This window comes from Lingula anatina, chromosome 4 (assembly GCF_051362555.1).
Source record: "Lingula anatina isolate TDL-2025a chromosome 4, LinAna3.0, whole genome shotgun sequence".
In the NCBI taxonomy this organism is placed as follows: domain Eukaryota; kingdom Metazoa; phylum Brachiopoda; class Lingulata; order Lingulida; family Lingulidae; genus Lingula; species Lingula anatina.
This window is the reverse complement of record NC_141770.1, coordinates 11,994,151-12,018,612: the sequence shown is the minus strand read 5'-3', so window position 1 is coordinate 12,018,612 and position 24,462 is coordinate 11,994,151. Positions and strand designations below refer to the sequence as shown.

Sequence of the window (24,462 nt, the reverse complement as noted above, 5' to 3'; positions counted from 1 at the left end):
ATGAGATTACATAAAGCACAGTTGATGATATTTCCCTGTAAACTCCCAAAGATTAAGCCAGTCTGCTAGATTAATAATAAGGAAGCAGTGATAATTATGCAGGTAAATTTTGCAATATCTCTGGGTCCACTCCTGTTATTGACCATGTTACCTGTTGTGCATGATTAAAATTCAGTGTTGACTGACAGTGCTATTATAAGCATTATTTATTATTGCATCAAAATTGACAAAATGACCTATTTTGCATCTTTATTTTCTGTTTTTTGTCTGTACATTTGACAGCTTTGCTGCCTTGTTTTTTTTTTGTCTTTGTGGTCAAGGATAAAAATGTGGACCCTATTCCAATTCAAGACCTGTTAATTGGTAAACATATGAAGTTATTCAGTAAATATGCTGTTGCATTATGCTCTTTTTGGACTGGGCCTAAGCGAAATTGGAATCTGCCTAAATTCGGGACTAGGCCTGCGGCAAACACAAAGTGCAATTTTCTCAACAAGGCATTATTTGCAACACAGAACCATTAAGAAACACAATAACATTTATTTGATGCACAAAATAATCCAATGCACCTATATGTTTCATTCAGTAACAACAATTACACTTTATGAGTCAAATAATAAAAAAATCGGATTTCTCGTTTACATGGAATGAGAATTACTACACTCTAGAATATTACTTAATGTTCAAGGGCAGCTACATTAAATACTAGTACACATTACAATTTTCAATAATTCATTAAAATTAATCCAAATTTTGTAGAGCTGCATGTTGGTCTCAGTTTTTATCAAGTAATTATTATTCATTAACAGTATATTTCTCACAAGACTGCAAAAGAATTTAGTATGCTGAAAATGTACTTCTTCGGACAGCTGATGAAAGGTGTGGATTAGGCTCTGGCTCCTCTGTCATGACCTTGACCTTCACCCACTCATGTGTCCTGCTAGACTGGCGAATAGCATCGATTACTGTCTGGACATATAATGCATCCTCAAAAGTTGCTGCTCTATGAACGGGCTCTTCCAACCACGCATGGCGGTCTGCTGTGCGTGCACACGCATCACGCAATACACCCACCAGCTGAGTAAGCCCTTCCAAAAACGGAGCAGAAATGTCGGTGTTTTTCAACAGCAATCGCAGCATGGGTTCACTTATGATTTCCCGTTTTTCAGGTGTGATGATTTCCCCTCTGTCACTTTTATTATTAAATAACTGCAAAGTGGATCCGTTCACCACCAACCTCCCCTCCGTCCCACACACCAACACCTCGTGGACGAAAGTCCCGGGCAGGTGGGAATTTAAGCTGATACTGACCGAGACGCCATTACTGAGCTCCATCTGAAAGGAGCAGAAATCATCGCTAGTGATCTGCCGTACCCCCTGTATCCCAGCAGTCCTATCAACATAAGTCTTCAGCATTCCATTCACATGTTCTGCCTTCTGATGTGTGAGGTAAGTCACCAAATCAATGAGAGCTCCACCATACGTATTCAACACACCTCCCCCCATGCCTTCTTCACACATCCAATCGTATTTCTCGTTTAATAAACTCCCACACTGCACCCGTGCCTCGATGACAGTCAAAGCCCCAATGGAGCCCTCGTCAATGTACTGCCTGGCTTTCTGAAGAGCAGGGAGAAATCGTAGCCCGTACCCCACTATAGCCATGAGTGAGGGATAGTAACAGGCCGCTGTGACCATCTTGTAGGTTTGTAGCTGACTGAGACCCGCAGGAGGACAGCACAGGACATGTTTACCTGGAGAGATTGAAAGATGCTTCAGAACACATTTATAACAACATCTGGAATAATACTCTACCTGTCTAACATGAGTTCTATATTACTGTATACAGCTGGAAAGAAAGCATTTTTTTCAACCAACAAACTTTTCTGTTAAATTATTATCTATTTCCTGTTCTATATGTCATGAACAGAGCAAATGTTACAATTACTGATAGAAATAACCGAATTCAATAATAGGCTGGCATAATTATGTGCATCCTTGGTAAATATTATACCCCATCTTAAAGGCTGAAAATAAAACTTACAATTCTTTTTTTTTTTTTATTTTTTTAATGAAATTTGGACTATTATTTTCCTTTCTATATTTTAATTAACCTTACCAATTCCTAAAGCCTTTACAGCAATGGGGGACTGGAGATGAGGAGAACAGCTGATAACTACCAGCTCTACATTCTTACACAACAGAGCCTCATCCACCTTGTTAGTACTAAATGGTATATCCAGTACTTTGGCTGCCTCGTCAGCCTCTGTCCTTGTACGCCCCCAGATTGCTTCTACCTGAAATGAGATTTTTCACAAAATGTGTCAGACTACAGTGAACATCTAAAAACACTCACTAATTAAAGCCAATGCTAGAGCCCTTCTAATAACTGCAAGGCACCTGAACAGTGGCCCGCTCTCCAAATATGCTCAATTATTTGTTTTAACATAAATTTTTCTAAAGCCATTATCCACCAAAAACTTGTCTAATAGATAAACATTCTGTGCAGCACCCTGACTAGGTGTCACCACAGGTGAAATAATGGTATAATGAAAATAACGTTTATCTCCCTGTTTGCTCATAGGACTGAAGGAAAGTTAATTATGCAAAATATTGGATGGCATGAGGGGCTAGCTACTGCACTATGCTATAAAAGATATTTCAGCAATGGCAAAAGGGAATATTTCTGATAAAACAGTCAAGTCCTATACTAGGTACAACTTTGGATTGTCATAAGTCTAAAATCAATTCAGATTTAAAACTAAAAGTTTGCATTTTCCTAGTCCCTATAATATTTTAAATAAAAAATGTGAAAATCAACAAGTTTCTTGACGGAGGGTGCCCTTGCTGGAGGAGTTGGTATGGAATCCCCACCCCCACCCCGATATATTTACCTTGAAATCACAAGCCTTCAGTACAGGTACCAAGCACTGTATAGTGGAGCCAGTCCCAAACACTGCTATTCCTGGTAACATGGTTTTGCTGGTACTGGAGTTTGTGGTTCAGACAGTTCTTTTGTTCTGTCCCAGTGATCAGTGCATTCAGACTCTCTCTCAAGTATTACAATGGTGATAGCTAGCCCACCTGCAAAAAGTGGTACTTTTGTGATATACCCCTGTAAAAAAACTGCTTGAAAAGTGAAAGTTACAGGGTGGGGTGGGGGGGGGGGTATACTACAAAAGTATACCCAAAAAGTGGTCATGTTTGTCTGTTATCAACGCGCAGTATAACATACGCACACACTATTGATCAACAGGTAGAATACAGATGATGAACTTATGAGATGATGAAAATAATAGACTAAATAGTATAGAAAATACGTTTTGTTGTAAATGTTATCTTTAAAGTGCAACAACACAAGTCAACTTTGTCAAGTGCCAAATACTCCGTACAAAACCATAAAATCAGTGCAGTCCGATACTGTCTATTAGATTAGATTTGATATCATAGGTACTACTGATGCCCATTTCAATCGTAAAGAAGAAAAGTATCAAGAGGCTACTTTGTTGAACAATTTTGAGAAGAATATTTACCTGTAAGAAAACGGTGAACATCACATCTACATCTCACCTTGACCTTAAGTGTGTTTGACTGGAGCCCACGTATAAGCCATGTCAGGCCACAAATTATCGCTGTATACCATATCGAGCCAGGACCGAGATGTCATGTCAGGCCAGAGAGTTTAACAACCAAATTATGCGGTTATTAGATATTTACCATATAATAACTTATATCAGTATACTTAAAATCAATTAATAACTATATACATGTGAACGTATGATGAATATGATAATAAGTGGTGGTTAAATGTCATTTTAGTGCTCGTGCACCTTTTGGTTAACCGCGTGCATTCTGCATAACTGCAAAATAATGAATTTATCTTCTACTCCAATATTGTGACCCTACAGTTGTAAAACGATTTTCTTTACACATTTTTAACTTATCTTAAAACATGTAATGTTTTTTTCTCCAAGTTTTCCTGAACAAAATTTCTATTTTCCAAGATGCAATCATTTTTAATAATTGTCCTTGCCAAAGAAATTTGGCACTCTGAAAATTTAATACTAATATTTGTTGTTTTATTTGTGATTAATAAAGTTTTATTTTTACTCAGAAATTATTCTATGTAGCATATCGTCATAACCCTATAGAAATAATGAATGGTTGGTCTATAGTTTTTGGCATATGAGCTTAGTTGATCAAATGCAACATTTGTGTTTAAATTCATTGTGTTGTGCATGCGTGAGTAAAACAAATAAGCGGTGTGCATATAAGTATGGCTTTGTTTTGGGAATCTAACGATTTTGAAAAGGAATTATTAAAAGGTCAGGTCTAGTTTAAGGTTGAGCAGGTAAAAAATACAATAAACTGTAAAAAAAATTATGTCTGCACTGAATACACTTCACAATAAGAAATTGAGCACATCTAATAAAACTAATTAGCGTACGGTTTATATTCAATTTTTCTTGATATAATTCAAGTTTACTATCCCATCCCATTGGTTGAAAAAACGTTCCCTTCCCTCAATCTGTGAGAATATAAGCTTCCCGCAGTATTGGACTCGTCCACATTGTTTCCCCCATTTGTAACAAAGCAAGGTTGTTCATATATGTAGTGGAGTGCCATTCCATCACCGAAACCATTTGCACGGAGCGAAAATGCTGGCAACCGGTGTTATTTTTGCTGGATTGATTTTGGCTGTCCATTGCGGCGTCGAATGTAAGTATTCCATCCAGTTACTGGTAATGTGTTGCATTTATCTTGTGTGATTTAACGTTTGTCATGAAGACGATTCGTAAATGTATTTATAACGTAACTTTGTCTTGCCAAAATGTGTACGTTGCCAAAATACATCGAGTAGCATGTACGAGTGTACGTCTCTGACGTGTGTTCTACTAATAACTGCCAAATGGAATGAAACTTTGTTCAAAATTGGTTTTAAAAGGGACACCAAATTAATTATTTGAAGTCCAAAGTACAAATATAAGAGATATGATGGCTCAGTGAAATATTTTGATGGCATTTTTTTTTTCAATGTGGAATCGACTCTTTGTACGACCACGTACTTGGCGACAGTAACATTTAAATCATTCTCATGACACCCCTCGTTTTTCTCTACCCCATAACGGTTATTTTAAGATTCATTCATACTATTCAATTTTTTTTTCATAATATTTTTCTGGACAGACTTAAAATGTGCTGCTTTTCATTCTTGTAAATCACCAGACGTACATGTACCTTTTTGGTAGACGTACGCACCTCTTTCTGACACAAAGGGAGCACATGTAAAACGTTCTTAGCAAAAATTAATTTCTTTTCTGCGATTTCCGCTGTTCTGGAACCGCGACCAAAATTTAAATGTAAGTATTGTGGTGATTTTGGTAACGTCATTTCATTTTCTGAAGATGCCGCTATGGTGATAGCAATTGACTTGTGAAGTGCGTTTGAATTTCAATCAAAAAGAAACAGTATTGTTGCGGTAGAAAGATAAATTGCCATTCAACATACATGCTGAAACCAAAGAGGATTTTTAAGTGATAGTTGTTTATTTTTCATTATGCGCTTGTACTCTTTCACGTTTTAAGGATGGTCAGAATAAAAACTGTATTTCCTTAAGTAGTTCGTCCCTTACCACTAAGTACTAACAGGAAGAACAATCACTTTATCTTAATGTTAATCAATCACGTGGTACCTTTCATCGTGACTTACCAGGTGGAAAACAAGAAAAATTGCTACAGTTTAAGAACCTTCCTTAAATCAATTTAATTTTATGCGCACCACGTGTCCGTAGTACCAGTACAGTGTATATGAGGCAGTAATTTATCTCAAGCATAACTTGAAATCTTTATGATCTCAATAAGTCATTACTAAATAAAAGCCAGAGTGTGCCTTGTTTCATGGCAAACCTGGTATCCACAGGTACATAGGGTGAGATGATGAGCACGTCAAGTGGTTAGTCAGCACAAGGAAATTCGTCCTTGGTCAGAATCAAAAGAAAGTTTTCATTGTTTAGGTTTACGTGTTAACAAGTGTGGTCAGAATCTTTAATGTGTGCTCAATGATAAAATACAACATCAGGTCTGTGTTTAGCCTGTTTGGGCAGCTCAAACTTCCTTTTGTTGGTGGAACACTATGAATGCTAGTCGTTGTGACGAGGCCTTTTCCGAGCATTGGTTTCACACACGAAATGCCAATTATACAGGGGTACTTTCATCATTTATGCCATAGAAAACAATTAATTCACAAGGGATGTGTTGTATACCCCCTGTATGTAAGAAGATTTCAATGACTTGTCCTTGTTTCTATTAAGAATGTTCAACATGTTCAATATGAGATGTATATTATTTTATTATACCTTTCTAAAACCTTGAGAACGACTGACACGAAGATAAATCATAAACCTGTACCACTACACATGAATCAAAACAAGCGTATCTTGTAGACTTGGAAGATGCCAACGATGCCCAACTCTAGGCTAATTTTATGCAAGACGGATCTCACAGAAAACAGTTTTGAAATGAAAATTTAATTTTAAAATCGATTATGTAATTCGACCTATTATTAACGCGACCCAACACTCTGCTTGGTCCCGGTGTAACGTGACAGAGAGTCCCCCATGATAAAGAGTCCTTTTCCCATTCACTTGTACAGATGAGCCCCGCCCTAAATTTTAACCCACTTAGGTCAGGCTAACCCACACAATTATAACTAAATGGAGGGCCTGCATTCTGTTACACCTCAGTTTCGGTCTATCGTGTTCACAGCAATCTGTCTCAGTTTATCCACAACCATACATGATTGCTGACAACGATGGTTGTCTGTTTGAACAATCTTTCACTCGTCTTGACTAATATGTGCGCATCACGGCATTGGTGGGGTTATTGAGACAACAGAAGCACCGTATCTCCATGTCCTATGCAATATCCATACTGTAAAATACATAACGTGTATCAGTTTCATTGGTTTATTGGCTTTTATCTAAAATTATTCCTTCTATTTTATTTATCATTTGCTTAATCATGTATCAGCTATCAACATTTCCCAGAAAAGCGTAATTAATTTGATAATAAAATAATGTTTGAATTGTTCCAGCGTCTGCGTGAAAATGTGCCGTTTATTAGTTTGTTTGTTTTTGAAATAAGAATACCATAAGGAAACTGAATTTCAGTGCAGAACCTGACGGCATATTCGACTGTTTTTACAGTAAGTACACGGTACGCGTGTCCAACGATCCCGGCCTGATGCATCGACACCCTTAACGAAAAGTGTCCAATATCGTTAAAAGTGCCATGTTTTTTTAAATAATCATATCATTGCAGTGGACCCACCATGCGTGGAAGCTGATGGAATATTTGGCGACATCTACGACTGTACCAAGTACGTGGTGTGTGTTGGGGGTAAGGTCAGCCTGGTCCTGCAGTGTCCTCACTACAAGAAATGGGACAGATGGGACGCCCAGTGCGTGGTGCCAGAGAAGGCCGATTGCAGCAGACCATACTATGACAGTAAGCCCTTGACTGCTTTGAATGTTTTTTTTTCACTGTTATTATTTTATATTTTCATTATGGAATGTTTTTTGTACATGAATCAGCTCGAATACGGTAAGCTCCGTGCAATTATTTGAAGTGCAGAAGTGCCGATCAGTGTTTCTGACCTCTTGAACTGGCTGCAGATCTCACAGCGAAATGGGTTCATCACTTAAATTTAAGTACCATGTAGTAGAACTACTACTATCTTCGTCTCTCTCTCTCTCTCTCTCTCTCTCTCTCTCTCTCTCTCTGTGTGTGTGTGTGTGTGAGTGTATTAATAGACATTGCTGATAGCGTCCTTTGTATTTGTTTATTAAGCTGCAATCTTGATTAAAACAGTTTCATACAAATGTCATAAATCCCTGAAATAAAGACATCTCCTTGTGTCTCTTTTTTTTATCCTGAATAATGCTATGAAATTTAAACACCTAGATTGGAAATATCACGATATCTTCCAGCTGCGGCTTACAAGAAGGAGCACGTCTGTTACGACGGCGAGGAGGCCGACCCCGAAAACTGCGCCGGATTCCTGATCTGCCGCTGGAACGTTCTTGCCCGCATGACCTGCCCTGGTAACCTGCTGTGGGACGACTACAAGAAGAGCTGTGAGAGCCCAGATGAGGTCCAATGTGGCGCCAGACCAGTGCTTAGAAATGAAGGTACATGTAGTTATTGCTCCAAAACATCTTGTTCTTCTTCAGGCACTTGCATAATTAAAAAAAAAGGAAATAACCTTGAATGTCGGAACGAATGCATTAAGCATTGGTAAGTATAGGAAAATTACCTCGGGAAAATCCATTTTTGGACAAATTGAAAATTGTAGGCCTTAATGTTTATAAAGACAGGAGCGTAGTCAGGTTAACTTTGGTGCATTTAAAATAAGCCAGGCAAAGAATCAAAAGCATCTGTTAGCCTATAGAATGCCCTGTATTTGACACGAGTTCGGTCATCATATCATTTACATTGTGCGTGCTGATGGAAGGACATTAACGACGTCTAGAACGGGTGTCATTCATACCTTGGGAACACACACCGTGCTCTATTGACCATTAATGTTAGGAAACCATAGAAGTTTTTACTCTCCATCCCTGCGTCCAGACTGGCGAGATTTCAGGTGACTATCGGTCTGGTATTAAGCCACCACTTAGAGTTTTAGCCAGAAATTTTAGACCATGGGAGGCGTTTTTTTTTCTGAAAAAAGTTGACCTTTTTACTATCTTAGTTGACCCAACTTAAAAATGGTATAGAACCTAGAACAAACTCTGAATCAGTGAGAACCTTTTCCCGACAAAACGGCGACTATTTGGAGCCACCAGACCCCCCCTCCCCCCGACTTCGAACCTGCCACTTGCCTTCTGTGCCTCTTTCAAATGGGATAAAACTGCTGGGGCGTTGAAAAGACAAGTATAAATTAAATGACTGTGTTGAAGTCATTCCATGCGCCGGAACAAGTGATCTATATATACTAAATGGCAAATTGCACGAGCGCCGTGACGGTGTTCACCTGAGCGTTTGCCAGGAGAATACAGTAGAACCATTGTTCACAGCGTCACACACTCAAACCAAGAAGTACAGATGCATGTATTTCTTTTTTAAGTGTTCGTATGATATAAAGATCTGGATTTGAACAAAATACGATGCCACCCTCCAAAAATGCTCCTGTTATTACCGGGTAGTACGACATACCAGAAAATTTGCACCAGGGAATTTCAGCTTATCTTATCCAAGAATGAATACATATTTTCAAAAATATCTAGGCCTATATGGTGACAAAAGCTACCTGTTTACTAGCTAAATAACAAACCCTAGTTACTGCAAATTATTAGACCCATACTGAATGGGCAGATACGTGTATTTGTGATGTGCTTCAAGAGAGAGGGTGTGCGGAGCTGGGGGGGGGGGGGGGGGGGTCGGGTATCCTTGTAAATAGCTTTCCGGTGTTATATGCACTTAGGAGGGAGTCCCTTGTGCACTGACGTCATGCTAACCCTGACCTGTATGAATCAAATACAGGGTGGACTCGCTGATACACGGACCCTCGATTTCTTCACAAAGCAGTGCGCGACTCTTGCTAACATCTCATATGAGCATTCATTGCATCAGCTCCCAAAGCCATTATCTCACCATGCCCTGCCCGTGCTAGGCTCGACGAGGTGAGGAAGAGGGGCGATGGGACGGGTTGAACAAAAAATTGCATTGCCAGATAAGCCCTCGTTAAGTATTAATTTTACTCGCTGGTTGCGTATTTGAGATGGAGGACGGGCGGCATGCTAGGACGTCAGATAAGAATAATATGCATTGTTAACGCAAATTGATGTAGGCCGCATGCCTGCAACCCAGCGCCGTAAACCCAACTATTTGTACTATTTTAATTCTTGTCACGTCTTAATTGACTAATATAAATATGTTTTCTTACATGTTCTTACATACTTCTTTGTTTCTGGTATATATATATATATAAATCCCTGAAATAAAGACATCTCCTTGTGTCTCTTTTTTTATCCTGAATAATGCTATATATATATATATATATATATATATATATATATATATATATATATATATATATATATATATATATATATATATATAAAGAACGGTGGCTTGTAGGCCCATGAGGCCGGGTGATGTATTTATATCATAGATCACGTTAATAAATAAATACTTACATGTTTTGCTTAGGGCAATTACCAAAGGAGTTTATATCGAGCAAAGGGTTAACTGTATTTATAAAACTAACTTTTATTTTCCATATTCAGATACTAAACATTGTTTTTTAAAGACATTATCTATGTAATATTAAAGATTGCTTTAAACTTACTATAAAGCCCTCCGTACCAGTATAATACTACAGATCCCTCAGTTGCTGGGGACCTATTCCAATCCATTCATTGCATGTTATCCCAACACGATAGAAGACATAAAAGCTGAACAAGATCACGACTAATTTGAAAAAATTTCTTGCAGTTTGCCCCCATCCATCCGGCGATTACGAGGAGCCTGCAGGCTGCAGCCAGTATCTGACCTGTAAGAATTACCTCGTCTACAGATACCGTCCATGTCCCAAAGGTCTGGTCTACAATGACTACGCCAAGGCTTGCGACTGGCCACGCAACGTCCAGTGTGGCTACCGCCCTCTCTACTCGGACAAGATCGACCACGTCTTCCACTAAGTGTAGATTGTTCAAAGTATTGTCACCCATTGCGGTGGCGAAGATAACACTCAGTGATTGCAGTAGAGAAGACAGGTTGTGAACTCTGCTTCACTGATTGTGTTAGCTGCGCAGACAGTGCATTCAAACCAGTGTGCACACCTTGGTTGATTCCGTACCGTCATTCACCGAACGAGCAAAGTGAACGGAATCACCCGAAGTTTGTCAAGCTGGGTTTAGACTTGATTTTAAAATGGATTTGAATTTAAGAATTTATAGAATGAATAAAAAAGTACGTAGGTATCATTACATTTTATTTATTTATTTATTTATTTATTTATTTATTTATTTATTTAATTTTAAGAAATAATGCCAACATCTTTCTCGCAGCCCAGAGAACGTATCTTGTCAATGCTGATTTTTTTTTCTTCGAATAAAAAAGTAAAAACTTAAAACTTTTTTTAGCTTTCCTGGTTTCACGGTGTTGATTAAAACACGTGGATTATATCCACAACTGGTAAGCTGAAGTCAGAGTCATTTCGATAAATGGGTCATGTTGGATTTATCTTTAATACTATACATTGCCTGCTAATTGTTTTAGATTAACGATATGTCATGTAATCAGCAATGCATTGGATTACGTTAGGCGTCTCCCATCAATGATGAAGGTGAAATGTTCCTGTTTGTGAGCTATAAAATGGAATTAGCACTTAGATCGATATCTAAGGGATCACAAGAAAGTTAAGTAAGCGAGCCCATCACCCCCTTCAAATTTCCTAGAAACGGCAATGATAAATGTAACAGAGCGTGTGGCTGCTTGAAAAATTACATAGATAATTTGCATTTGTTACGCAAGAGGCCCTTTTGAGTGCCAATCTCTGAAATTAAAACTAACAAATGCCGTCAGGAGTTCTTGGAAACAGTTTAAGAATTGTTAGTCACTTATTACTTCTCATGCTACTCAACCAAATGTCTGTTCAAATGGCTCATGTGATTGTAAGGAGATTATACATGTACATTTGGTGTATTTGGTACATTTGGTGCTTTGTCTTCCTTATTCTAAGCAATCCATTCCTCACTACATGTAGACACTTCTTACTATTACAATTGCTTCATTGCCACTTCTACATCATCTTCATATTGCTTTTTATCTGTTTATTTTCTGTCGGAGGTTTTTTTTTTTTACTGATACCGATTTTAACTCTTATATATGAACTCACATTTCAATGATGCCTGTCACATACATCATTAATATTCGACCCGATCAATTCTCAATCACCTTAGACGTCATAAATCTGGGTGTGAAATTACAACAAACACTACAGAACTGTTTTGCGTCTTAAATGTTGCCAAACAAAGGTTAAATTTGGGTTAAATACGCCTTTGAACAAATGTTTGTCAGGCAATCAGATTAGTGTACGAGCGCAGCTAGATTGAATAAATATGGACAATATTAAACTTGGGATGACATGTATTATGGATAGGATAGCGACCATTTAAGCTCTCGGCTTATCTTCAGATACAAGCCGTGTAAAAACGCCCGAGAAGTAAATTCTACTATTTTGCATTTTATTTTCTTAAAAAAAGTTTGAATAAGTCGTCATGAATTTGACCTGACAGCAGCACTGTTACAAGGAGAAATCGTAGGTGTGTAAAACGTTTGTTCTTTTTTTTTTAAAGAATTATTATCTTTAAGGGTTTGAATACCTCATCATGAAGTTGACCTGACTGTTCAAGGAGAAATGGATATCGGACACCAAGTGTAAATTTCTGAAACCCAGTGTAAATGGTTATTTCGTGATTTATGGTCCATTAGGAAAGCATGGGCAATGCAGGACACACACAGGGAGATTACATCAATTCATAGGACAACTACGTGGTCAGCTGGGAGAAGTTTCTCGGGCTGCCAAATAAATCCATGGGACTGCAGTTACTTATGAAATATTGTCAGGAAATCAGCCTTAGTCCCGACTGCGAATTCTAAACCACTGACTGTTGCTGAAAATTATATGAATTGGTCGTCACATCGGTGGAAAATATATGTCCTTGTCTTGTTCCAAGGGATATGGGAATCTAGCTTTTCCTTGAAGGATTTTAAATTTTCAAATCTAAATTGGCTGGCAGTGTCACAAAAGTTGGAAAAGTTTAAATTCATAACAACATTTTATCGTTGGGGTTTAAATCAAAAGAAAGAAAAATGTCAAAAGCCAGTGGCTACACTGCATGCATTTCAAGGAAGTACGTTTGCCAGCTTGATTAATTGGTTTAATTTCTTCGCGAAGTCACGCCTGTGCTCGTAGACGGCAGCGTAAAATAGCCTATCAAGTCCCGATAATTGAACTTCCCAGCAAGTTTATTCTAATTTCAAGGCACATGTATGAGTAACATCTACCTCGTGGATGTGTGTATATAATGACACGAGAAAGGTAGTTCACGGACACACTTCTTTAAGAGGATTTCACTCAACTTCTGCTGGAAGGAATTTCGAAAAGAAATCTGTTGAAAAACTCTTGGGTTACACTGTTTGACGTAACGTGAATATCCAAAGGTAAGCTTATTTATACTGCAGTGGTCTTGAGTGTAGTCAGTACATATTTTATTAAAAGGCGGTCCTCAGTTTCTCTATGTACAATTTTTCACAGTCAGATTTACCTGAATACTAAGATCAGAGAATCTTAACATTCAAATTTAATTAAAAACTGTAATAATAATTTTGAGATGGATATGAGCAAAAATCTTTTTACAATTATAAAGTAAAAAAGAAAGTTAACAAATATTAATACCTTGTGTATTCCATTATTTGGATTTTAAGAAACATTTATTTTATTTTGTAAATTACCTTTATAATAGGTAAACAATTACTTAAAGAATTGCAACCATCTTTCAGGAGTAAAAAATTTTAAGGACTGGACCAGCTCCGATGTCTTAATTTTCTTAAGTGTTTTACCCATTATTAAAGGTGAAAAATAATGAACGTACACGCAAACAAGACATCTATTAACATTTAATCATGAAGCGAAATGAAAGCTTTGATGAAGCACTTGTTAAAAATCTTAAACATCTAGCTATTTAAGTCGAACCACCTTATTAAATTATTTGTTGGACAGCAATCTTCAAAGGGAGTAAAACACACTTACATCATACTTGAATTGCAATAAGTATTCTTAATGCATTTTCTTCGAACTTGTCACGATGTAATACACTGTGATCCATGTAACGTATTTAAACAATGACATTTAAATCTGAATTCGTCTAATTGTTACGTGACCCCATACACGTTGTTCGTTGCGCTCTTCGTGTAAATGTAGAGTTCCTACAAGTTAATACAAGCTGCAGGCTAACCGCACTCATGTTAAATTATTTTAAACATGTGTTGGCTATTGTACAGACACGTTAAATGATTTATTTTCAAATAACTGAAATAGATCTCAAAATGGTAGAGCTTACGCTACTAATGGCTACTGCGCCACATGTGAGGAGACAATAAATCTCAGGGTGCCAAAATACTGAACATGAATCGATGTCGCTTTTCAAGTTCAGTTTTTTCTATTTGTTTAAAATATTATATACCATGAAATGTTTCATTAACAAAGATACTATTTCGTTTGAAAAGGAAGTCTTTTCTTGAACTTGCATTTGGTATTTATATATTAAATCAGCAGGGTATTTTCACAAAGATTTTCACGCGATCTTAGAATGCATTCCCACAGATTTAGATCGATCCATCTGGATCGACCTAACTCCCTGGGGGTTCACGCTAAATTGCTGTCAGCCGAGCGCGCACTATAGTTAGCCCCTTACAGCTTTTAGTAGGCGGGACAGACATTTAAGCCGGCTAAGCTGACAGTAATCTAGTGAGACTCCCCACGGGGATAGATCGATCTAAAATCTGTGAGAATGCAGTCTAAAACACACATCAAATTATGCACTACGCACCCCTCAGCCAAATTCTTCAGCATACAGGGTTACCACTTAATATGGAATATTTTTTATCGTTGTTATTTTTGAGTGCTGATTAAATTTTTTTTTGGCTTGAGTCATTAAAAAAGTATGTCACTGAGTGATAATAACATCCAATCTTCTGTTGTGAGATATTTTGGTCAATAATATTAAATCTGACATAAGATGCCATTCAAAAGAAAGGAACACCCCCAGAAAACCATATCAACAGTTTGATGTCAGTATAAACTTTAAGATAAGATATTAAAGATAATGATAGCCTCCGGACAGTGATATGTTACACAGTCAAAGAACTCACTACAGTAAATCATGAAAAGTCAGTAATTGCGGGTATGACCTCCAGCAGCCGCTTGCAGCGCCCTCATCCTACATGGCATATCCTGTGACACGTTTTTTAGAGTTTGGGTGGGGATATCATTCCACGCAGTGATATTTGCCTGTCGCAGTTCATCACTATTTACCGGCCGAGGACCATAGCTATTAATTCTGTGAGTTACTTCCGCCCACAGATTTTCAATTGGGTTCATATCTGGAGAGTTTGCAGGCCAGGGCAGTTGCTGAACCCATTGGTTTTGAAGAAAAACAGTGATTCTGCGGCCTCGATGTGGGGTTGCTCAGTCGTCATGGTACACAAAGCTGTTCCTGAAGATGAATCTTACCAATCGAAGCATTGTTTGCTGTAGAATGTCTCTGTAGGAATCCTGGATGAGGTTGCCTCCTAGAAAAACCAACTGGTTCTGGGCACCGACATGAAATACTCCCCAAACAGAGACGTTACCATCCCCTGCTTGCACCCTAGGCAGTACACAATCATTGTTTTATGCCCCTCGTACACGTCAGTGGACACGGATTCGACGATCAACCCTAAAAAATCCACATCTGGCCTTATCACTGAAAACAATGTGATTCCAGTGTTTTGGCTGCAAACGCACGTGGTCCTCAGCCCTTTGCAGACGTCGCTGAACATGACCTCCTGTTAACAGTGGTTTCCCTACTGGCCTTCGTGCAAAATAACCGGCTTGCAGAAATCTCCTGTTCACGTGGGACCTTGAAACAGGCGTTTGAATGACATTCTGCCTCTCTTTTCTGAGGACACTGGTTGTCTTTGTACGACCAGCACGGCGTCCACTAAGGAGAAGGCGATCCTGTCTTCTTGGTGCGATACGCGGACACCCTGGTCGAGGTATTGGAGTAGGTGCCCCTGTAGCAGCATTTCTTTGGAGTACTTCACAAACGGTTCCTGATAAATGTTGAATTACCTGGCAATGGCTGTCCGTTTCTGGCCATTTTCTCTGAGAGCAAGAATCCCATAGTAAGCTGCGTTGCTTTGCTGTCGTACCATATCGTCACTAAGGTACCTGTCAAGTTTCAGAGCGATCCCTTTGTTGCTTCTCTAAACACGCTCCAAAGATTGACCTAACCCATGCGTTTTTATACAAGGGCAGAAATTGCCGAAAAGACCACCCCTCACATTTATGACCACAGAATATGCAACTGCATGCATCAATTGTTTCGAGATTTGTGTGGTAATTAGGTAACACATCTGGCTACACATGGAGTGACACCTCAGCTTTGGATTTTAAGTAGTTAGAGAGAAATTAAATATTTTGTAAAAATTTATTCGCCAAAAAATAATATTCCATATTAAGTGGTAACCCTGTAGTTGTTATACGTAAGTTTGGTTGTTAACATTCAGACAATTACCTTCCGTGGACACAGTTTCTTTACTTCATATTACATATGCTCTGCACAATCACACTATCTGCGTTTATTTTCTTTTGCGGGCCATTTAACACCGATGGACTTCACCGCCCTCTAAAACCCCCAAACAAAGTAAACGATCATGTTCAAGGTGCGCTATGATAATTCCATCTTTCAGTCTAATCGACACCTTGTATTTGATCTACGGTCTCAAAATAAATACAGCGTTTCTCCTCAGTTGAATGCGGCTCCTTTGGCCACGATGTGCACTTAGTGAAAGTTGTGACATTATTGTATTTTGATTTCTAGTGTGAGTATTTGGATTCCCTGCGAACAATGAGCAGGCCAAGCGTTTACGCGCAGGTCGTGGAAGTGATCTCGAAGCCCACGTCGGAGAGAAAGGACTTCGAGATCGCACCATTGTTACCGTGGTTCAAGAAAAAATCGGAGCTGTTTAAGGATCTGAAATCAGGTGAGCTTATTTCCTCTTTTTGCACTTTTTCTTTGGGGGGGGGGGTCTGCATGGCTTGAGTATTTGAAATGTTAGTTATGCCAACTTCAAGATTGGTTTTGGAAAAAAATTCTTTAGGACCCAAAAACAAGTTTGTCTACCTTAAAGGTCAGTTTAGCATAGAAAGCTTCTAATGTGCCAATAAATAGAATAGACTGAATTTGCATTTTTAAGAGTCTGTCTGATTTTGAAACCATTTTAATGAATATCAATTAATTTAAAGCAATAGCCTTGTTTATAGACCTTGAGTCCGACACATTTGCCCTTTAAAAGGTCAGGAAAGCCTTGAACTACTTTATAAGTACTTATTTCACTAAAGAAGGCGTACTTTCACACATGATCCTTCAGTTCAAAGGGTGCTAATAAGCACTGATTATACCCATTAATCAAAAATCACATTTACGACCGGACTTTTCTTTACGCTTACCCAAAACTGAACAGTGAAAAATCGCATTTGTTTTCTAATCGTCTCCTTTACCTGCCACGGTTAATAAAGTCATCATTTTCTTCCTCGACAGTAACAAGGGTTAAACGGACATGGTTGCCAATAGTAAACCTTTGCCCTGGCTTGAACTGAGCACAACAAGGGGTGACCCGGCAATATGTCAATAAAGACGGCGGACTCTTAATAACGATGGAAGTTTATTAATTCTGATAAGCGGTGCCAGTATTAATAAAAACGGTACGAGTGCGCCACTAATTGCAAACTCCTTTGGTCATGGTACAAAGGAGCTGAAATACTGAATTTTTTCACGCCATCCGTCTACGCAGATCGACTCAATCCTGCGGGGACTCTCGCTTAGTGCAATCAGCTTAACTGAATGACGTCGACACGCCTCCTCTTATTTCAACGTATAATAACCAGCTTTTCTGTATTATGGCCAGGAGCAGGCATGTTAATCTGTTAAGCTGATGACACTCAGGAAGAATCCCCGTAGATTTGGGTAGTTCTACGTAGACCTATGTGTCTATAGGAACGGGGCCTTACACACAGTTCGTTAAAGGGATAACAACTGTTCATTTTGGCCAAAAAATGAATTTTCCTGGGTAAACAGCAATTTTCCCATACTTACCAATGGTTAATGAATCCATTTCTAAATTCAAAGTTACTCCCTGTTTTTTTTTCTAAAAAGTTCGTTTTTTTTTTTTTTTTTTTTTTTTTTTTTTTTGTAATAATCTCTTATTACTGAGTATAGCCATCTATGGAGGTCACATGGTCCGATGGCAAGCACATACAAGTATTTCAGATTTATTGCTACAATTGCCATTTTTGTGGTAAAAAAGAATATATAATATTTCTCTATGAGTTGTTTACAATGTATTTATTGTAAAATATAGATTTCATACGAAGAGTTCTTATCCCTTTAAGATACTATATAGACTGATGAGTAAGTGTTAAACAAGAAACATCTGCTTTCTTATGTTCCAATATCGAAAAAACCTCTTGACACTTGAAGAAAATTTCATATATTAAGGAATTTTATTCGACTATAAAATGTAATCGACCGCGTACATAAATATATCTATAGTTAAACCATTCAAAGAACCAACTAGAGTTGTACTTAATATTAAAATATTTGACCAGTTGCCCAAACAAACGAGGTCATCGATTTTGATTATTTTCGTGCCATTCATTTGGATCTAAAACCTAAATAGCTTTTTTTTTTTTTTTTTTTTTTTTTTTTTTTTTTTTTTTTTTGGGGGGGGGGGAGACACGCCCTGCATTTTATTTAAACTCCCCAGAATGTGCTGAAAAATTATTGTGTCTTTGCTCTTGTTTTACCTTGCTGGAGGTAATTGCTGATACTGATTTCAGCCCGTGTCGTCTTTTTTACAATGGGTCAAGTCTGAAGGATTACAAGCTTGTTGACATAAGAGGAGGACAGGTGTCCAACTTGCGAATAAGGGGCAGATAAGGGGAAAAAAAGGTCAATCAGCCACTCAATATGTCAACTTTAACACTTAATAACCTTAACCTTTACCGATTATCATTATTACAAAATGAAAAATCACTTTGACAAATCCCTAAGCAGTATTTTTTTCACTGTCAACTTAACCACCTGAGCAAACATATGGCCAAGAATGTTTCAATCAAAGATATTACACGATATAGCGCCCATAATTTCCCCCCGTGACTTTAACCACTAAATATACATATATAGACGGTTAATAAATCGAAAATCCAAACGAAATAATCTGATCCCTAACGTATAGTAGTGCTCCGTAAATATAGTTGACGGAGATCAAACAATGTAACCGACTCCTCATCGCGTGGTACGGTAAGTGGATTATAGGGAAAAGTCAAGACGTTAGGCAAACGATATGTGATTCAATATCACTACGGGTTGTATTTAAGCTTATGGCAATTTGATTTTCATAGTTTTATATTACGATTGAATCTTACTGAACTGGCCTTTATAATTGAGGTTTAAGACCGTTATTAGTATCTTTGTCCGCCAAGAAAAATTACACCTTATTCTCGAGGTCACGGCTTTTCACAAATGATTTAAAACAAATTGGTGGTATATACCGCGAGTCTTGCTTTATATCTATTGGATTCACTGCATGTGATCGGTTGGTAAAAACTAACTTCAGTGTGACAGCGAGTGGTTGTCTAATTTCAACAAACAGACATAATTAATGACCCTCCTATGTTGGTTTCACATTTGCTCAACAAGGTATGATGTTCAACACGTAGACACTCAATAAAATCCGCGATCGCCACCAGTTTCTGCATCGTTTGGCGAAAGACCACGGTGGTGGATGTCTGCACCGCGTGTCGGATAGTACAATAACACATGTTTCTGAAACATGTATTACGTTTGTGGTCCTGTAGCGGACACGTCACTGGTTATTTCTGTTCTGTTTTGAAATTTCCAATTTTTTTCGGCTTTATATTTGGACTTGATGCATTTAGATCTGACTCACTGCCCCGTGGAAAATCATCTGGCAAATGAGGCACAAGGGGGGATGGTGGTGGTGGTGTGTACATGTATGTGTGTGTGGGGGGGGGGGGGAGGGGGGTCAATGACGTGACGTGACGTGGCGACTTGCCGAGAAAAAAAATATTTGTTCCTGTGCCCCCCCCCCAACCCTTCGGCTTGCAGATAAGGCTAACGACTGTAATTATAAGGACGTTTTCAAACTAGATGTAGATGGACCGCTTCATAAACGATCACGCCACTCCTGAAGACCATGACGTCATAGGAGACAAAGTATCTGCTTTCCGTATCTATTGATAAAAACGGGAGCTAATGTTATTTCTGTTTAAGTATTCAATTTTAAGTTTCAAAGAGTTCAACTTTTTAAAAAACTTTTCTTCTCAGATATTCTTCATGACGTCATAAAACACTGCAGCTTTGTGAAAAACCGACAGAACCAACTGATCATACGGCAAGGAGATAAGGGGGAATGGTGAGCATTTTTTATTAACATTATCATATTATCATTATATATCACCCCCCATGCATTTGTCATATTGAAGTAAGAATGTAAAGGGAATACTTAATGACTGCAGGCTAAAGAATAGTTAAATTTAAACTATACTTTGTTTTACGAAACATCTTTTTTTCGTTAAGCTTAATTTTCGTGAAATAGTTATAGGTTGTTTGAGGCTGTATTAGACTCCATAAGAGATACAGAAAGAAAAACGAATAAAAGGTGATTGGGAAGTACAGTGTAAGATTTTTTTTCAAATACGTGGGTCTCTATTGCGCTAAACTTTCATGTTGTACTAATCAATCAATTGCAAGTAAATTTATTTTTCAGTTTCTTTATCCTGCTTAGCGGTAGAGTGTCTATCTATATCTTCTATGCAAAGAACATGGATTCGTCCGAGAACGAGAGCACAGAGCACGAGAGTGACGTCACAGACGATGAATACATCGTACGAGACCGTCGAAAATTAGGAACCTACGTCACAACTCTAAGTTAGTAAAATTGACGTCACTTTCCAAGCAGTAATTTACTTCGTCATTGCCCCTCTTTATTAATCCTTGCGTTATTAACACCTTTTCAATGCATTAATCACAAACAGAAGGAGGTCTTAGTCGAAAACCTTAAAATAATAATCATATGTTAATTGTTCCTCCAATATATCAAACTGTCATATAATAACTATTTCAACATAAATATTTTTTCCAATAGACCCAGGTGCCACGTTCGGCGAGGTAGCTTTGGTCAGTGAGGACTGCGTTCGGACAGCGTCCATCATTTGTGACGATCCCTGTGACATGATTGTCATTGACCGAGACTTGTATACAAGGTCTGTCAAAAGTGTACTAGCCCAGGAGTTCGAGGATAAAGCCAAATTCGTGAGCACTAACCAATTTTTCGGCGGGTGGCCTCCCAAGTATAAAAAGCAGCTGGCCATGGCACTAGAAAAACACACGCTGACTTATGACAGTGTATTAGCGAAACAAGGACAGCCAGTGAATGCCCTTTACTTTATTTTAAGGTATATTTATCTTTTTTAATCATGAGGTTAACTGTTATTTGAGCACGTCTGTGATGAGAGCAATTTTTGTAAAATGGTTCCTCTGGGAATATCCTGCCCCCCCCCCCCTCTGGAAATTAGAAATTTGACAAGCTAAATCATAGTTCTAAACCGTACCAAATGGCACCTTGTGCCCTCTAAAACACCATTTTTTCGGACCCGCAGGGACGAGGGTCGGCTTCGCATCCTAAAAAATCCGCCCCCCTTCATGTTATCCTGGATCCACCCCTGATATACTGTGCGAATGAAAGGATGCTGTTCACGTAATTATTGCTATCCACATTGTATATATTCAAAACTATTAGATGAAAATAAAGGAAAAAATTATGTTGATAACTTCACTTTCTTCGCGATGGTTTGCAGGGGAGAAGTCAAATTAAGCATGGATCCACAGCTTCACTCAAGCATGTTCCCCAGCAGTCCAACCAAAGTACGGGCCGAGAGAAAGAAAGAAGATGCAAACGGCACACAAACAAAGTAAGGGTTTCTGATTTACATTAACATCTAGGCATTTACTGAACTTCTGTGATAGATTTAATATTCAATCCCCTTTGCAGGTGTTTCATGCCACCTGTTAAGAGTGGGATACATGGGTAATATTTTACTCACTTTATCAACTGACCTATTTCTCAAGTCTAATCCTTTTATGGTTAATTTTTTTCTCTGATTATTCATTTGATATGGTTCTTTATGGCATTAAAAGTGGTATATCTTCAAACTTTACAAATAAATTCAAATATGCACATTAAACATCTTTAACAGACTATTAACAAAAGGACAACTCACGTCCGCGCTCGGTTCGGGTGTCACTATCTCGTCTGCTGCGTCGGGCGGCGTCAGTGCAGTATCGTCTGGTGGCTAAAATATTGGGATAAAATGGTTTGAGTATATGATATACTTCCATGAACATTGTAAATAAACAATACCTAATTGAGTTATACTGTGCAGGGTGTAAGGGGATGCGTTTTTGAAAAAAATCAGACTTTGAAAATGGATTGAAAACTACCATTAATCTTTTCTTGGTCTTTAGAGGTGCTCCTATCTCTAGAAAACTGAGCCGCGCTGTGCTGCAGAAAAAGGCCAACCCGCACAAAAAGAAGGTGGAGCCACGGAAGTTGATTGACGTGTGTTGTTTAGGACCCAATGAGTGCATAGGTAGGTGGGGCTAAGGGACCATTCAGAATGAGAAGAGCCGACTGCTAGCTAGGCCACGACCTAAATATGGCGCACTTCCAGATATATTACGATTGATATGCTCGTCGGCTTAATAGATGGTGAACTAGCTTAGAGAAACTGATTATTTGGCAAAAAGATTTATACAATGATTTTTTTGTATTTTCAGGTGATATAGAAGTTCTGTTGGAATATGAAACCTTTCTCCAGACGGCAAAATGCACGCAAAAGACAGAAATTCTGACTCTCGACATGAGACACTGGGATCGACTGTTTGTCAAACGCCAGCCAAAGACCATTGAAAAAATGAGGCAAGGCTTGGAACTGCGTATACAGTGCAGAATTACAGACGTTGTTGAAAAACACATACCGTTCATGAAGCAACTTCTGTCGAAATCGAAACAGTATAATATCATTATTGAGAATACAGAAAATAGCAAAACTTTGTCAAAAATGAACCCCACGAAAAAGGACGATGCTGTAGACATTGTGCCACCATGGGGGCCTCTGATTGATCAGTACGCTCCAGGAACCGTTTTTCACAGAATTCGCGCTAGAGAACATCGGCGGAAGCTACGTCAGCTGAGAGACGAGCACCGAAAGTCGTTAGAACATCCAACCAGTGCAGATGAGCTAATCGACTTCAACGATGATTCTGCAGTCAGACTTCCTAAGCATCTTCAGAGACTGATCTCGAAGAGACACCCACAGCATAATGGCATCTCTAGGACTGAGGAAATTCAAAACGATGTTCATGGTCTCATTGTGACCAGTACGGACGCATCCCATGCTAATTTGGACGATCTCGAAAATAAGATACAAAACTGGTTGGGACCAGGATCGCGGTTGCGAGACAAAAATAGAGTCGCCAGGCTGCGAAGAATAGATTTGGAGGTAAAAAAGCGCATCTATGATTTTGTTGGTTGTACACATCCTGTGTGTTGTTGTTGTTGAAGATGTTGTTGTTGTTGTTGTGTCTGTGTGCGCGCGCACAGAGAGAGAGAGTGTGTGTGCCAGAGAGAGAGAGAGAGAGAGAGAGAGATATCAAACACAGGTAAACCGTAAATCGACAACCTCATACAAACCAGGCATACCCTTCAAAAGATGATTGGCAATCTTATTTTTTCCTTTTGAAAAATTGACACATTCATGTGCAGTTGACGCAGAAAATAGATGACAACAAAGTTAACGTTTTTTTAAATCTGCTTTTCTAGGCCATGGAGCGCAAACCGGTTCCAGGAGTCCGGGTCTTCGTGAAGCCAAGACGAGCCCAGTCGGCCTCTGATCAGTCACGTGACGGTTCTATAGGAACGCCACCAGACGATTACTCTGACTAGTGCGCCATAAAAAGTGTTTCATGGAGAATGTTTAAGACTTTGGTTAACATAGAAAACATGTGTGTTATTAAAAGCATTTGAATTTTCTGAATATAATTTGAAACGTTTTTTAAAAAGACATTCATTTTGCTTTATAGCAACAATTCCATGTTTGAACAACTCACACATTCCTGTGGAATTATTTTGAATATAAGCTACAGCTAGTTTCCATTTCTTTTCTGCAGCTACATTGTAAGAGTACTGTTATACCAAAACACTGTTTTCTGAGATAGGCTGTAAATGTATTTTTTGATGCCAGAATTGTTTTTTAAAATGGCACTAGTTTCTGGTTTCCGACATAGTTTTTCAAAATAATAATAATAATAATAATAATAATAATAATAATAATAATAAAACGAGTTTCTGGGTGTCAGAAGCCAGAATCTGATTTGAAAAACAATACTATTTTGTGGTCGCCAGACTCGATTCTGAAAAACGACGTTAGTTTCTGGATGCTAGAACCGTTTTTGAAAAGACAAAACTGAATATTAGACACCAACTTCAGCCATCTCAATGAGAATGGCAAAATCAGAATCAGATAGCAGTCAAATAAAGTAACAATAAT

General features: G+C 38.4%; 3 protein-coding genes across 4 annotated transcripts; 2 read left to right on the top strand and 1 right to left on the bottom strand.

The window, feature by feature from the left end:
• Positions 1-520: 520 nt before the first annotated feature.
• Positions 521-3,650, bottom strand: LOC106174701 (glucose-fructose oxidoreductase domain-containing protein 1). Of its 2 annotated transcripts, none has more exons than XM_013556361.2 (4): positions 3,534-3,650; positions 2,895-3,084; positions 2,120-2,297; positions 521-1,754 (listed from the first exon to the last, which is right to left on the bottom strand). In XM_013556361.2, exons 2-4 carry the CDS (start codon positions 2,973-2,975, stop codon positions 838-840), a joined length of 1,176 nt encoding a protein of 391 aa, XP_013411815.2. In that variant the 5' UTR covers positions 2,976-3,084; positions 3,534-3,650; the 3' UTR covers positions 521-837. The 2 variants fall into 2 exon arrangements, with proteins under 2 accessions (XP_013411815.2, XP_013411816.2); XM_013556362.2 differs by having other exon boundaries at positions 2,895-3,115; positions 3,534-3,582.
• A 908-nt stretch (positions 3,651-4,558) lies between these two features.
• Positions 4,559-10,990, top strand: LOC106174694 (uncharacterized). Its single transcript, XM_013556355.2, has 4 exons — positions 4,559-4,719; positions 7,320-7,505; positions 7,988-8,188; positions 10,497-10,990. The coding sequence occupies exons 1-4, from the start codon at positions 4,659-4,661 to the stop codon at positions 10,700-10,702; spliced, it is 654 nt and encodes a 217-aa protein (XP_013411809.1). The 5' UTR covers positions 4,559-4,658; the 3' UTR covers positions 10,703-10,990.
• A 147-nt stretch (positions 10,991-11,137) lies between these two features.
• LOC106174696 (uncharacterized) lies at positions 11,138-24,455 on the top strand. The gene is made up of 9 exons (XM_013556357.2): positions 11,138-13,229; positions 16,652-16,814; positions 20,180-20,267; positions 20,622-20,782; positions 21,000-21,309; positions 21,712-21,825; positions 22,379-22,503; positions 22,691-23,415; positions 23,736-24,455. Exons 2-9 carry the CDS (start codon positions 16,679-16,681, stop codon positions 23,856-23,858), a joined length of 1,782 nt encoding a protein of 593 aa, XP_013411811.2. The 5' UTR covers positions 11,138-13,229; positions 16,652-16,678; the 3' UTR covers positions 23,859-24,455.
• The last annotated feature ends 7 nt before the right edge of the window (positions 24,456-24,462 follow it).

Coding starts and splice junctions, on each gene's coding strand:
- LOC106174701 (XM_013556361.2), bottom strand. CDS start 2,975: ATGTTACCAGGAATAGCAGTGTTTGGGACTGGCTCCACTATACAGTGC. Junction 2,298..2,894: donor TGAAGGCTTGTGATTTCAAG/GTAAATATATCG, acceptor ATCTCATTTCAG/GTAGAAGCAATCTGGGGGCG. Junction 1,755..2,119: donor TGTAAAGGCTTTAGGAATTG/GTAAGGTTAATT, acceptor CAATCTCTCCAG/GTAAACATGTCCTGTGCTGT.
- LOC106174694 (XM_013556355.2), top strand. CDS start 4,659: ATGCTGGCAACCGGTGTTATTTTTGCTGGATTGATTTTGGCTGTCCAT. Junction 4,720..7,319: donor TGTCCATTGCGGCGTCGAAT/GTAAGTATTCCA, acceptor ATATCATTGCAG/TGGACCCACCATGCGTGGAA. Junction 8,189..10,496: donor ACCAGTGCTTAGAAATGAAG/GTACATGTAGTT, acceptor AATTTCTTGCAG/TTTGCCCCCATCCATCCGGC.
- LOC106174696 (XM_013556357.2), top strand. CDS start 16,679: ATGAGCAGGCCAAGCGTTTACGCGCAGGTCGTGGAAGTGATCTCGAAG. Junction 20,783..20,999: donor AACCTACGTCACAACTCTAA/GTTAGTAAAATT, acceptor TTTTTCCAATAG/ACCCAGGTGCCACGTTCGGC. Junction 22,504..22,690: donor AGGACCCAATGAGTGCATAG/GTAGGTGGGGCT, acceptor TTGTATTTTCAG/GTGATATAGAAGTTCTGTTG.